Source organism: Rissa tridactyla, chromosome 1, assembly GCF_028500815.1.
Source record: "Rissa tridactyla isolate bRisTri1 chromosome 1, bRisTri1.patW.cur.20221130, whole genome shotgun sequence".
NCBI classification, from domain to species: domain Eukaryota; kingdom Metazoa; phylum Chordata; class Aves; order Charadriiformes; family Laridae; genus Rissa; species Rissa tridactyla.
In genome coordinates, this window is record NC_071466.1 from 180,935,421 (window position 1) to 180,950,563 (window position 15,143).

Sequence of the window (15,143 nt, forward strand, 5' to 3'; positions counted from 1 at the left end):
TAAACTGCCACAAAAGGCAGGAACATGTATCAATGCTCCCTTTGAAATATATTAAGGGAAGTGATTCTTCTTCCGCCCCTAACATAAGCATCCCTATTTCTTAATTTTTGCAGGAAGAGTTAAGGTAGAAAGGAGTGGTAAAGCCAAGTAGGTGGTGGAGGAAGTCAGGATTCCTAATTACTGTAGAAAAATACACAGTGTTGTATTCCCACAGTAACCAATCAGTTAATTTTATATGAATATTAATATATCTCTTTTCCACACTTAGAATTTACTGACCATAACTTACTGGATATTCATATTTCAAAAGACACTTTTCTTGGTTTTATTACTATATTTCATTTTTAACATGATTTCATACATGTTTACATATTGCACTTACACACATTGTATAAAGTTGTGAACATTTAACACTAAATAATTTAACTTGACTAGAGGCAGGAAATGATCTTTTTAAAAAAAAGTAAGAAAAATGGTTGATTGATGCTCTAATTTTTACAGTTATCAATCAACAAATACCATCCTCTACTCAGAAATTATTTTTGGAGCTTCTTTAGGTGTTGACTTTTTGGCAAGAAGTTAAGCGATATGTTTCCTGAGAATTCTGTCATTTTGTATTTATATCCCTCCCCCAGTCTTACATTAAATTAAAAATAAACCAACCAACCAAACAAACAAAAATTAAGCTGCAAATGGTAAATTAATGAATATGAAGAAGAACTTAACCGGAAACTTTCTTGGCCTCTCAGGGGACCATGCTTTAAGTATTTTTCATAATTTGTACAAGTAACTCAGAAAAATCTGTGCATATAGATGTTGCTTATAGTAAAGTTATCGAGGTTTAATGCAATCCATTCCAGTATGTCTTGTTCTAACATCCATAAGCCTTCTAGATTATGTTCTACTTTGTTTGAAATTCCCTTTTCATATGTTTTATACATCCAATGTAGACCACAGCCATTGTACATGATGAACTACTGATCTTAGATTTCAAACTGTTCCTGTTGAAAACATGCTACAATGCGTGAATATTTCTCTCATAGGTCTAGGTTATTATTCTGCAAAGACCATTTTTCTTCCATGAACACAGCTCAAGGTAGAAAAGAAAAAACAAGCATTAGCGCACACACACACAAAAAAAATCTACACACATCTCTAACTGTTCCTTCAAAGTAACTTTTAGCTACAAATGCCAAAGATTGAATCCAATTCCAACTATTTAACTTTCCTTTGATAATTCTCCCTTATTAGAAAGTATCTACCATTGTGTCTGCCAACTGAAAAGCTTCCCACTGAGGATCTTTCCATCTACACTTATGCTGTCTAAGGTGAAGTACCTTTCTACAGAAAGCAACGTAGTAACAGTGTTTGCCTCTACGTGCAGATTTGATCAGAAGCGTAAATGTACCAGAGAGGTCAGAGTCACTCAGACAAACACTGTCATAAGAAAGAAAAGCAATCTGTGAAATACATGTAGCATAACAGTCTGGAAGTTATAGTATAAAACTGACAGAACGAGCACTTCTGCCTATGTGATTTAGGGAGACCAAGCTGCACGTTAGGAGAGAAAAGAGAACAGGAGAGGGGGAAAAAAAATAAGAGAGAGAGAAGCCCAGTGTGAATGGTCAACGTTATATACCTGAAATGAAGACCAGAACGTTTTGCTTTACCAACTCATCAGTCACTTCCAGATTTAGAGGAACATAAGACATACTTCCACCTTCTTTCTTTCTGAGATTGCCTGTTCCTCTCACTCTACCACATGGCATGCAAGGTAAGAGAGTCATGTTAGCCCTGGAAGTTCTTATTTTTTGCATTATATTTAAATGCTCATTTTAATCAAAAACATTACTTTTGAATAGAGAAAGCATTCCATAGCAGGCAGCTGTATCAACAGTGATACCACTACTTTCTCTGGGCTACCATATAAAAAATGACAATGTAACATGCTATGGCTCCACTTCAAATTACAAGTTTACAGGTGGTTAACTTAATTCTTTGAATGTTCTCCCTGGGGTCCAGTCAGGCATAGGTGTGAGTGTTTGCAGAATCAAGACTCGTACCCACAAAATCCAAAAGGTACAGTCTTACAAATTTACCCCAGATGAAATCTAACATGAACCATGGAAGAGAAAGGTTACTACCTTCGACACCACACTGCAATGCACGACAGTCATGTTGTAACCAGTGGCCTGCCACTGATGTTTATTACTGTGTCACACTAGTTACAGTAAGGCTAATTGTACTGTAGAAGACAAACATTTTAAAAAATAAGTATAAAAACTTAAAGCATTGTCCCCGTGTTTTTATAAAAACAAAATCAACATTTCTTACTTTTAAAATGAGTGCTGAAAGATCAAATGAATAAAGTTATTGAGCAAATAAAAATGTATATCTGAGCTACTTTTCATACAAATAAGGCTCAGCCACATTTTATCTCTCATATTAACAGCATTGGGTTTTTCAAACTCAGCTAACGAGTTTTGGCAACACTGTTCTTTGCTGAATATTCCCATTGGCATCTGTCATCTGTGCCAAATTAGTCCTCAGTTTTGAAGCTGAGCTTGAAGTCGGAGGTAACTTGGAAATCGACGTTATAGCACCAGTGCTCTCTGTAATTCTCTTCGCCGAGGCCTTTTCCCCAGTCGGAGGCTTTGGCAACCGTCTCCTTAGCCAGGGATGCCGCAAAGCCTGGCTGGGTGTCATACGGCTAGCAGGATCCCATTCTAAACACTGTTTTAAGAAGTCAAGGAACAGGGGATCATCACATCCCTTTAATGCATTTCCCCATTCTCTGCTCTCTGGCGGGCCACGTAGTTTTCCCCTCCGAGAGCGTCCACCGTTAAGTATTACAGAGCCATCAGACAAGGTTGTGATGTTGCAATAGCGGGGATAACCCTTAGAGCTCACGAAGTTTTTGGCTCGCTTGGATGAATCTAAGAGTTTTGGAGAAGGCATGCCCAATAGCTCAATCATACAAGCCAGCTGGTCTCCTTCATCTTCTCCAGGTAAAAGTGGATAACCAGTGAGAAGCTCTGCTAGAATACAGCCCAAGCTCCACATATCTATGGGCATCCCATAACGAGCACCAAGGATGACTTCAGGTGCACGGTAAAAACGTGACTGAATGTAAGTGTAGACACGCTGATGCTCATAACAACTTGAGCCAAAATCAATCACTTTAATACCACTTCTACCCTGTTGCTTCAACAGGATGTTCTCAGGTTTAAGGTCACAGTGAATGATTCTGTTTTTGTGCAAAGCATCCAAGCACTGTAAAATTGAGTGGGCAAACTTGCGGACCAAAGGCAGGCTAAAGCCCTGAAACTTGTTCTTCTTTATTAATTCATACAGGTTCATGCTCAGCAATTCAAATGTCATGCAGATATGGCTGCGGAATGTGAAGTTTTCCAACATGTGAATAACATTCATGTTGTTATCCTTATCTTGCTTCCGGAGATGCTCCAGGATCTTAATTTCTTCCGCAGCTTGGCGGTGGAAACGTTTTTCGTTTCTCACCATTTTTAGTGCCACATGCTGATGCATCTTGTGATCATAGGCCTTCACCACCTGCCCAAAGCTTCCTTTCCCTATAACTTTCAGGACTTCATACCTGTATGCAATATGATCATGGGGTACTTGTATATAAGACCCTTGGTCATCATCATATCCGCAATTGTTTGAACCACCGATCACACCTTGCCGCTTCTTTGCATTTGGACCCAAAAAGTATATTTCAGGGTAGCTAAAAATCTCATGATGCTCAAAAGCTGTTAATTTTTGCATGTATTGCTTCATTGCCTGCTCAGGTGTCATAACAGAGGCTTTCACCTTCCCTGTTCCATCTGCAGATTTTAAAGAGCTGGAGCTCCCTTGTCGTCTGTGAGCACTCTCTGCCTGTCTGTCCTGAACCACTGGCAATCCAGATTTGCCTAGCGTTGTAAGTCCATTTGGCTGTGTCGTCAGAACCGTCCTCTTGTTACTATTATCTTCAAACAGCTGCTGAACCTGGATTTGTCCATGGCTACCAACATGGAGGTGCTCATTCATTGTGTGCTTACTGCCTCCAACCTAAAATCGAAAATAAATACATACCCAGTTAATAAGAAAGGCATGAACTCTATGCTTCACCATTCATTCTGTAACCCGCCATCCTGCCTAAATCACTTCCAAACTAAGTATTTTCTTAGAATTCAGCTGTCTACAGATAATCTAAAAAATAGAACACATATACTGTGATACTGCTAGATGCTATTAAATTTTCCAGATTCTTATTTCTCAAATGCCACTTTCATGACTCTCTAAAATGTCTGCAAGAAGGCAATCACAGATGGGCTACCATGATAAACTAACAATTCCTCCAAGAAGTTTTCAAGGCAACAGTCCTGTAACATCAAGAAGTATGCTTCAGAGACATTAAATTAGACTTTACAGAACACAGATGCAGTTTTATTGATGCTGGAGATAAATATATAATGCCTGCTAGAACTTACATGGCTAAGGCTATCCTAGCCACCTGTCCTCAGAAATCAAGATTTTAACTTGTTCCTCAATTTGCTGTATATCAAAAGCTCCAGATACAATTTTAAGCAATAAGGAATGTACTGTGACATGCACGAAGAGGAAAAGAACATGCACATTTCTGAAGTTCGAGAGATGCCACTCACTGCTTGCAGTTGAGACAGTCACTATTCAGCAAAGCATTCAGATCAATGAAGCAAAAGCATATCCTTTAGCACTTCCCCAAACCAGTCCTCTAATAACTTTTAGCCAAGATGAGATTTGGGGCCTGATACAGACTTGAGCAGAAAGAAAAATCTTTGCCTTGAGAACATACAAGTAATGTTATTTTAAAGTAATGGAAAAAAGGATTAGTTGACTTTAGAAATTGCATTTGTTCTTGACAGTTTTCACAAGGGAATAAACAGCAGCATTCAGCATTTTCCAGCAAAGAAACACTGGAAGTACTGGGGTGTGAAAACAACTATTGCTCAAAACATGTTATTTTTAAAGAGAAATGAGAAATTTACAAGCATATACTTGCCACTAAAATAGCTGTCCTTAGAATTCCTCATTTGCTCTAAAGTAGAGGATAATTAGTTTGTCTTCTGCCTGGTCTTATACAAACGTGGGAAGAACTCCCCTGCTGTCTCTCCAGCTGATTCACCAGTCATAATATTTATGCCAAATTACTAACCAAAAGTTCACCGATACTGTCAGACAGATCATCAAGCCAGGGTTGAGAGCACTTTTAATCTGAGCCTTATTTTTTCTAGGCAGCTAAGGAAAACGCATTCCGTGGTCACTTAAGGTTGCTGAAATGAAGTCAGAAAATGACAGTTGTGTGCTGTGACATGAGGCAATGAAATCTGTGCTGCAATTGCAGAAGTGCTTCCTAATGAGAAAACCAGGACATGCAACGCAGACTCTAGCGTACTTTGTACTTCTGTTAAGGTATCAGTCTGATATGGTAGAAGCATGGGTTTGTAAATTCAGTAACTTGTTCCCAAGGAGTAACCAGCTGGACACCAGCTTCAGCTTTGGATAGTATTTTGAAATTTGCAGCACTGAAACTCACACAACTTAAGAACAAGAGCTCTCAGGGATTGCTTCTGCTGAGTTCACTGTTCTTCTGATTCCATTTTGACTCAGTGTTGAATAAGTAGTCCATTTTATTTCATCATTGCAGTTTGACTGTGTATGTTTATTTGCAGAGCAATTTGGGCTCACACTATCAATTTGATCAATCTCATAGAAAGCATTACCACACAACTGCAATTCAGAGCAAAGACATTTGCAACATGTAAGCACAGTGAAGATATACAGGATATTGACCTTAATTCCCTGCCTAGTTTGATGTCTCAAAAGCACCAGGAATTAAATCATCAAGGGGACTTAATGAGCCTATCATGCCTACAGGGAATTCCTTCAGGCCAAGTCTGAAGCGCACTGCAGTAGCAGTTTCCTGAAGGTTGCCTTGATCCTCTATATAAACAACAGTTACTGAAAAAAGAAAAATTTGGCCCCAAGAGCTGCTACATGATGCATCTCAGAAGAACTGGATCTAGTTAGTAAGATGTGCCAGAGGTTCAGCACATGCAGAACTGCAGAACTGCGTAAGTGAAAAATGCACAATGAAGCAGCAGAGTACCTGTACAGACTACAAGTACTCAAGATAGGAAATTCCAGGTACAAATGTTTCTTCTGCAGCACTGGTTGAACAACAATGCAGAACGTACCTGGACAAATCAGGAGCAGACAACAGTAACGTACAGACAATGAGAAAGAGGTAGGGGAGAAAGCCATCTTTACGAATTTCTTACCCCAAGTACTCTCACAACTTGAATTTTTTAATTTTTTTTTTCACTTCAGTCACCTGTTTTCAGAGTTAACTATTTTCTGCCCTTCCTAAGCACTTCTTGTTTCACTAAGCGTACTGGGGAATTCTTCAAACTTCAGTTATTTGCTTTGTAACAGGGCTTGGAAAAAACCCAAACCTTTATCCACTCTCAGCAGGGACTAAAGAGTTCTTTTTCCCAAAAGCATGTTTGCAAACACATTCTAAAGTGTAAACCGCGTAGCTCTGCTTCCTGCACCTTCAGGCAGCCCCATGATTTCTCTTGCTGCTCACAGGTTGGCTTTTTTTCCAAGCAACAGAATGAAATCACCAGCATTATCCCAACTTCACCCCAAATCCAAAGTGACCGGTTTTGCCAGTTTCAGTCAGCTGCTGCTTGGGAATGCAAATGCAGATGCAGACAGTAGCACTGGTTTTCTTCGTGGAAGAAAAGACACAAAGTTAGCACAGGCTCTATTCCAAAAAACTGTGGGGGAGAAGAGAGCTCACTTTTCTTTCAAAAACCCCAACAGAAGTTTCAGAACTATCAGGCACATCACAGCCACAAAGTCAATATGAAAAATGGACTTTCCCCATCTCAGGGTACTGCCTGCACAAGAATCATCACCTCTTCATTTCCAGCCTGCATGAGGGATGAATTCTCACCAGCCCTTTGCTCTGCCTATCTACTTCTGGCTACTGGGTATTTGAGATTGCTGTCAAGTTCAGGCTTGCACTGCTTACAAGCTCCACTCACTTCACCAGTGACGCTGTTAAGTTCCCTGAACCACAACTAATGGGCTTGGGAAGCTACAAAGGACTTCAGCCTTAGTCCAGTACCAAACTGTTCACAGTACGCAGAAGCTCCATCAGGCTTTGATACAGAACCATAAGCCTGAGAGGTTTTGCTTCTGCAGATGAGCCTGTAAATTCCAGAACAAGCAACCTACACAGCCGACAATCTGCATGCACTTATGCAGCTTATTATATATTTTATTGCCTGTGCTCAGACCCATCTACACTTTCTAAGATTTACATATTTTTATAGCGCACATCTTCAAAAGCTTATTGATGTACACATTTCTCCATAAAACATATTGAAATAACAGGTAAGCCTGAACTCAAAGAACTAATCTTCCTGAATCTTCCAGCAACATCAATTACAAAACAGCAAATGTTACAATGTTGGGTTTTTTCTCCTCTCTCAGTAGTTCTTCCTAACTTCAAAATCACTGCTACAATTTTGCTTTAACTTTGGTTTGCTCAATTTACAGAAGTTGATGACTATGCCGAAAATATTCACTCAACCTTTGAGGTAGAGACACCAGGCAAAACAAAAGAAAAAACACTTTTTTGGGGGAGGTGGGAGTGTTCAGGGTTTGGGCTTTTGTTTTGTTTTCATAAATGGGTTTAGGGATGGAAGTAGAACAGTAACTTACTGTACTTAGACTACAGAGCTGTAACAACAGAGAAGTAGCATAAAACTGAGTCTACCCATCTAACAAGAAGGCGAAGACTGGCAATTCCTTTGTGGTAACACTCAGCCAATGCAATGGTCTGTTTCAAGACCTTCTACAAGACTATGACTATAGGATTGAACACCACAGGAGGATATACCTCTTTTCAAAGTTATCTTCCAAAAGCATCAAGACATCATGTAGTTGTATCATATTCCATCTTTGTAAAAGTCACTCGGTGTGATATTAGCACCCTGTAAAACTACCCAAGAGAGGCACACACTTCAGCTATATATTATAATTTTATTCTGAGCAAAATCGCAGAAAAGAAAGGTTTGCTGTCAATCAGAATCTAAAAACGTTTATAAAATGAATCTTAATAACAAAGCAATCATGATGGCCTGCTGAAATACTGCACAGGAATAAGACATCTTTATCTCCCATTACTTTGCATAAATGAGGACAAGTGAGAAATGGTGCTCCAAAGTAATAACTTAATTAAAGAATAAATGTTACACTATATACCCCTTTCTTTACAGCATTTCTGGGCATGCCAGTTTCAGACCTACTGTGTCTAACATGCTAGAGGCATATGGTACCAGGTATAGCATGCTTCACTGCCTATTTTGCTGACTACCACCTGAGCAAATGTACAAAAGGCCTTTTTTTCCTTGAAAAATGAATTCAACAGCACTCCTCTGTTCAGAGCTAAAAATAGCTAATTAGTACGATAACAATAATGCAGGATTATCATAATGGTTTTATTATGAGTATGGGTTTTATACACCAAAAAAAGACTAAGCCCTTGTCCTAAAGAGCTTGTGGCTCAACAAGAGCTGTAGAAAAAGCATACCATTTGGATTTTTTGCTGCTGTCGTATCTGGTTCACATACAGTTATTTTTTGAAAAGTTTACTTTTACTTTATATAGCAAGTATTTTCACAGACAGAACTATGCCTCAAGAGCGATACTGATTCTTTTTTTTTTTTCCTCCTGTCAGGACTATGCAGGTGCAGCGAGACTGAATACTTCTGGGACACCCTGCATGTATTACGCATGTTGAAACCAAAAAGGACAGTCAATGCACACTAAATTGAACGCTTAAGGTAAGCTGAAGTGTACATATATGAGAGATGTGCCCAGATGTGCAGTCCCCACAGCACAGTCACCAACTGCTGGAGCCCAAGTTTCAGACACACCCCCATTAAAAGTTAAGATAGCTTCATATTCCCAGGTTTTATGTAGAACAAACATCCAAAGAAATCTAGATATAGCAAAGTTCAGGTCATGACTACATAGTTATTTCCACTTAAATGTGACAGCATCTCTGTGGCAATTTATTACATGAAAACACCACAATAGGAAGGTATTTTGTTTCGTTTTACCTGCTTTAAAGCAGCTGCCCACAATAAAAAATTGCAGCATGTGGTCCACCAGATCTTCATGTTAACACAGTCCAGGAATCTCTGTTACATTACAATGTAAATTAATTTTTAAAAATTTTTAAATTTAATTTCTTTAAGATTAAGGTTGAATGACTGATGCATAAGTATATGGATAGATATTCATCCCTGGTGGCAAAAAAACCAAACCAAACCAAAAAACAAACAAACAAACAAACAAAAACAAACAACAAAACAAAAAAAACCCACAAAACCCCCAAAACCCCAGACTTGCTGTAGGGAAGTCTTAGAAAGGGCTTGAAGAGGGGGGGCACTGAATCATGCACTGTAAATGTGTTGTTACTGTACTAGACAGGAGGAGAAAAAGATTAAGACTGCTTTACTGCAAGAGAAACGGCAAAAGTGCAGAATGCAGGGATACGTGCCAACTAATACACAACAGAGATGGAGGTAGGCAGAAGACAGAGAGAAGAGTCTGGGAGAGGGACTCACAAACGGGTGGGGATTTACACAAGCAGAGCAGCAGGCAAGCAAGATAATCTCTACTGCAGCATGTCAAGTGGATGTAAGAACACCATAATGAAAAAGGAGAGAGTGAACAGAAAAAGGTTCCAACCATCAAGGCAAGAACTTAAGGCTTCAAAAGAGAGAGCAACGACTTTGGAGAGGAAAATTAAGAGGACAAAGGGCTGAAAATGAGTTCATGTTTTCCACCATGAGCCAAAAAGATAGTCAGGGATGGAAGCAGACACAAATAAATTTTAAAAAATAAACAAAACCTTTCCCTGGTACAATACACAATAGCCTGCTTAGCAACAAAGGTTGCTGTGATTGCAGAGATTGCAGTCAAAACCGCTGCCCTGTTATAAGAAGCCTGCGTAAAACAGCATCTTCCCCTCTTCTAACCATGCTCTCCCATGCTATTATATTCCACCAAACAATGAAACTTCACTTGAAAGTAGGAGACAACAGTTTCACTAGAGGCTAGATCACACAACTCACTGCTGCAAAAAATATGACAGGTAGTGGATTTCTTCTGTCTGAATTAAAAGAAAAACTTTTTAGCTTAAACAAAAACCTATCCTCAATCTCAGTCTCTCTTCACAACTAATGTATACACAGTGCATGTGCTTACACCCAGCCACCAGCAAGTTCAACCACTTAAGCAAACTATACATTCTGAAAGTCTGAAACACAAAGAGAAATACTCTCAATTTTTAGCTACTGCAGAAGTCCCATACATACAACAGGAATGAAAACAGAATAAGCAAGTGAACACAGGGAAGGAAAATGGTTTAAGAAAACTGAAATGTTCCATTTTAAATAGGTCTGATTGGAGGAAGCAGTGGGATGCAAAACCAGTGGTTTCAGTCAGTGTCAGCTAAGGTCAGTAGGTCTGAAGTCTAGAGAAATATCCCATCACAGATATAGTGCTTTTTTTAGGTTAAAATCCAGCATTCTAATGTCACATCTGATCCTTACCGCAAAAAGTTATGTTAGCCAACCACAAAATAACCACCTACAAAATTCTGAAAGGCAGTCAGAGGTATTACTGTACCCAAGGCTAAATAAATACTGTAGAGCAGGCTCTGTATCACAAAGGAAAGGCAGAGTTTGCAACAGTCAGAATCTAGAGGGACATGAAACACAGCAATATAATGCTTATCATCGCTCTGTGCTTCCTTAAGTATTTCATTTCCATGTGTATATATATACACACGCGCATATATGCTATATATATACACACATATGCATACACACGCAACTATATATGTATAAAAATACTCAAAAGAAACATAATGCTTGAACACCCCTTGCATGCTTTCATAAAGACTTAATCTTTATATATGTACATATATATACACAGACACTATATATAATACATACACACATATAAATCTATGTATAAAAATACCAAAGTTCTGTACTCCCAAGATTAGTAAGTAGTCCCAGATATATAGCTGGACCACCATGCTTCCACGAATCCTAAATTAGGTCTGGGCTCTGCTGCATGTGGGCCCCTGTTATTTGTAGGCCCATCTGTATGTGCAGTTTCATGATCTGTGTCCAGGCTGTTTGTACTACACTCCTCCTTTTCTGTTTTTATAAAAAAATTAAGTTGCTGCCCCAACTCTAAAATCAACTGGTACTTAACTGGTATACGAATGTGAAAAATTTGTCCTTTAATACTAATAGAACAATTCAGATATATACCCTAGCTACATAAATATACAATGATGTTGATCTCAAGTATGCGGCTCCACCTTGAATTTATAGAATATTCATCATTCCTTTTGAGAACATTCTACATATACTGATTTTTTTAATTTAAGGCAATTCTTCTACAAATGGATTTGAATAAGATGCTTTTACCCCTGAAGCTACACCGAAAGTCACTGAAACACTATTATCTAAATGCATAGTTTCACCTTCCACTAGCCCATAATCACATTACCATTTAAAGCTCTGCCATATGTTTACGAAGATAGTATGTGAGCATCCATGAAGAATTCATTAATTCTAAGAAAAGCATGCCATCAATGCCTTTCAGGGTCAGTACGAAATCTTTCATAATTTAAAAGGAAATGTATGCAATAACAATTTCAGATATTTAGTGTTAACATGACAGCATATAGACCCCTCTCTCTACTCTGTCATGCCTTCAGGACAGAGATATGCTCTCTCATCCATATATAGTGGCATTCTTGGGAAGTTTCATTCCTAGTAGATTAACTAGAAGTAGGAGATAGTGTGAGATATCACAGAAGCAGAAAATAACACTCTTTTCATGCCATCAGTGCTCATTTCTTTAGGTGAACTACTGCAGCAATAAAGTTGGATTCACCCAATCATTGTCCCCAAGTACAGTGATAGCTATTTCTAGGGAAGACAGCTATCAGCCTGAGCTAACCAGACATATAAGGGGAGAGCAGCCTTCATTTTTCACCACAGTTCATGAGACCCTTTAATCACAGTGACTAACCTCATTGCCAAAATAATGTCATCTCAAAAAATGCATTTACCAGAACAGCTCCTCTGTGCGAGTGTGGAAGATTGAATTTGTCACTGAAAATGAGACACAAAACCAGACTGAAGGGGGGCTGGGGAGGGAGAAAGCTGCTTCTCAGTGCAGTCACAGGGTCCCAGCCTCACAACAAACATGCACATTTGATCGGAGACTGCAGAAATTAAATACAATTTGCTTAACCACCAAGCGCGTCATTAGGCTGGACGGGGCGCCCGCGGAGGCGGGGCCCCTGACCTCTCCCGCCCCGGGGTGCCCGTGAGGGCTCGGGCCCACCTCAGAGGACACCCGGCGAAAGGAGAGCGGTGGCGGCGCGGCAAGGCCCCGGATCCGGACTCCCCTTCTACCCCCCTCCGCCCCGTCCCCCCGCCCCGTGCCCGAGCTCACCGTGTGGGAGGCGTTGCTGGCCCTGAGCGGCGGCAATGCGAGGGGTGACGGCGGGCCGGTCCCAGCTCCTGCCCGGGAGACCCCGGCTCCGGTGCCCGGGGAAGACTGCAGCGGGCGGCCGCTGTCCCCTGCCCTGCCTGCGGAGAGCAGAGGGGTAAGCGCGGAGGGCAGCGCGGCCGTCGGGGCGGCGGCGGCCCCGGCGCTTCGCCGGCACCGCCGCCCGTCTTGCTTCAGGCAGAAGCCATTAAAAGCTAATCACCGCCGCGGCGCACACACGCACCGATCCGGCTAATAGTGCGGGCGGGCCATGCTCGCCCGGCTAAACCCTTCATCCGAGATTAACCCGCCACCGGCAGGCGCCTAACTGGGAGAACAAGCCGGCTCTGCCCTGCACACGCCTCGGGGCTGGGCGGCCGCCCGAATATCCCCCCCGAGCCGTCTGGCCCGGCGAAATCCCGGCGCCGCCGGGGACCCGCCAGGAGTTCACAAGTCTGCAGCAGGGAGAGGAGGCGAGCGCCGCTGCCCCCTGTCAAACGCGGCCGCTCCGGCAAACCCAGCGATTCTAAATTTTTTCCTGTGTCGTTTTTCCAAGTGATTTATTTTCTTTCCCCCTCTCCCTCCCCCCCCTCCCAGTCCCCACTTCCCTGAGGCGAACTCGCCACCCCGCACAACAACAGCACGAAGACGCAGCCCCCCGCCGGCCCCCGGTTGCCGGGGGGAGGGCGGATCATTGTTCCGACACGGGCGGCCCCGCTGCGGGAGCAGCCGCGGGGCGGCCGAGACTCTTCCCCCCCCCGCCCCTCCCCCAGCCCCGCACCGCACGGCCCGGCCCAGCGCGGGGAGCCCGCAGCCCGGCGCGGGTGGCGATCGCGGCGGCCCTCTGCTTACCGGCTGGGTAGGCAGCACCAGCGGCGGCGCTAGCTGAGGGTTTTCTGGTTAACATGGCCGCTGGGGAGGAGGGAGAGGAAAAGGCATGTCAGGGCGGCTCTCCTCCGCTGCTCCTCGGCCTCTCCGGTCGGCGGCTGCCTCTCTTCTCCGATCAGCTACACCCAGAGCCAGACACGTCCTCCGCTGCATCCCCCTGGCCCCGGGCCGGCCGGACAGAGCCTCCAAAGGCCCGCCGTCGCCTCCCGCCGCCGCAGCAGCAGCAGCCGCGCCGCCGCCGCAGCCCCCGGCCCAAGCTCATCACCTCCCCCGCCCCCGCCCCGGTCGCCCCGGTCCCCTCACACGGAGGAGGGGGCAGCAGAAGGCGGCCGGACAGGGCCCTCCTCCTCGGGCGGCGGAACAGGGACAAACAGCGCACTGGAGGGACAGTCCCCGCCCCGTCGGCCGCCTCCCCTCCCTCCCTCCGTCCGTCCCTCCCCGCCGCCCCCTTCCCTCCCTCCCTCCCTCTACCGCTCCGCTCGCCGCCGCCGTCGCCGGCGTGGCCCGCCGCTCACCCACCCCTACGAGCGCCCGCGCCGTCCCTCAGCGTGGGGTGGGGGAGCGCGCCCCGCCTGCCCAACGGCCGCCGCCCGCCCAACGGCCGTCTCGCGCCGGGCCGTTGGTCACCCCACACACACGCCCCGGGGGTCACAACCATCTTGGCGGCCGGCGGGCAGCCTGCGCCTCGCCACGGCACCCCCCCTGCTCCCTGCAGGGCTGGGGCAGGGGCAGCGCGGCCCCCCCCGCCCCGGCAGCGGCGGTGTGGGCGGCGGGGAGGGGGGCGATGGCGGCGGGGACATCGGCGTGTGTGGGAAGTCGGGGGGGGGGGGATCAGCAACTCCTCAGGCAGCCGGGGGGGTCACTTGTGTCGAACTGGGAGGGCAAAATGGCACCGTGGGAGGAAGGATAAATGACTCGAAACGTGAAATTGGGATGAAAGCTTAAAATGGCAGTGAGGGAAAAGAGCTTTTGGGGAGATTGCCCTGGAGTCGTAAGTGGCTCAAGATAGAATGGGGTGGGGGGAGGGACACGACGTTATTTGCCTTGTTTTCCAAACTGTACAACGTGCTTTGTGGAGTACAATGCTTCGAATTCCTGGTTTGTGAGTTTGAACGTCATTAGAGCCAAAAATAGATATCTGAACGTTTGCTCAGCTTGGGACAGCGCTGAAATGAACTCTCCTACCTACGCTCAACCCTTTTTGAAGTCTGCACAGAGCATGCATATTTTCCCTTTTTGAAACAGCTGGTAGATACGTAGACAGACCACCTTTCATCCCCTTCCACAGAAAAAGGCAGAAAAATAAACCTCCCCTTTTCCTATGCCTTAAAAGAAAAAAAAAAATCCATCCCTGCTGCCAGAGAGAAAGACTTTCGCCTTTTCCAGTGCCACAGATACATGCATAAACAAAGACGTTTCCTGCACTGGTAAAAAGAAATAAACAATTTCCCTAACTCCTCCTGTCACGCAGAGAAAACAATCATACCTTCTCCCGCCCACGCCCACCTAATCTTTTCCCTTCACTGCGGCAGAAAGCTAGCCGTGTCTTCTTTAATCTCCCCCCAGATGTCCACAAGCACTCCCAGTGTCCCTTCCCCTTGGCTGCCCAG

The 15,143-nt window shown here is 43.9% G+C and overlaps 1 protein-coding gene across 5 annotated transcripts; it reads right to left on the bottom strand.

The window, feature by feature from the left end:
- Positions 1 to 2,176: 2,176 nt before the first annotated feature.
- On the bottom strand, positions 2,177 to 13,812 carry DYRK2 (dual specificity tyrosine phosphorylation regulated kinase 2). 5 transcript variants are annotated; one of them, XM_054221732.1, is made up of 4 exons: positions 13,498 to 13,812; positions 12,610 to 12,746; positions 9,180 to 9,260; positions 2,177 to 4,071 (listed from the first exon to the last, which is right to left on the bottom strand). In XM_054221732.1, exons 1-4 carry the CDS (start codon positions 13,550 to 13,552, stop codon positions 2,470 to 2,472), a joined length of 1,875 nt encoding a protein of 624 aa, XP_054077707.1. In that variant the 5' UTR covers positions 13,553 to 13,812; the 3' UTR covers positions 2,177 to 2,469. The 5 variants fall into 5 exon arrangements, with proteins under 5 accessions (XP_054077707.1, XP_054077717.1, XP_054077740.1 ...); XM_054221742.1 differs by lacking the exon at positions 9,180 to 9,260; XM_054221765.1 differs by lacking the exons at positions 9,180 to 9,260; positions 13,498 to 13,812 and adding an exon at positions 6,152 to 6,239 and having other exon boundaries at positions 12,610 to 12,630.
- Between the last annotated feature and the right edge of the window lie 1,331 nt (positions 13,813 to 15,143).

What these genes read in the sequence shown, in the direction of transcription:
- DYRK2 (XM_054221732.1), bottom strand. Translation starts at nt 13,552, where the DNA reads ATGTTAACCAGAAAACCCTCAGCTAGCGCCGCCGCTGGTGCTGCCTAC. An exon ending in TGGTGCTGCCTACCCAGCCG is followed by an intron (nt 12,747 to 13,497) that starts GTAAGCAGAGGG and finishes TGCTCTCCGCAG; the next exon opens with GCAGGGCAGGGGACAGCGGC. An exon ending in CCAGCAACGCCTCCCACACG is followed by an intron (nt 9,261 to 12,609) that starts GTGAGCTCGGGC and finishes GTAATGTAACAG; the next exon opens with AGATTCCTGGACTGTGTTAA.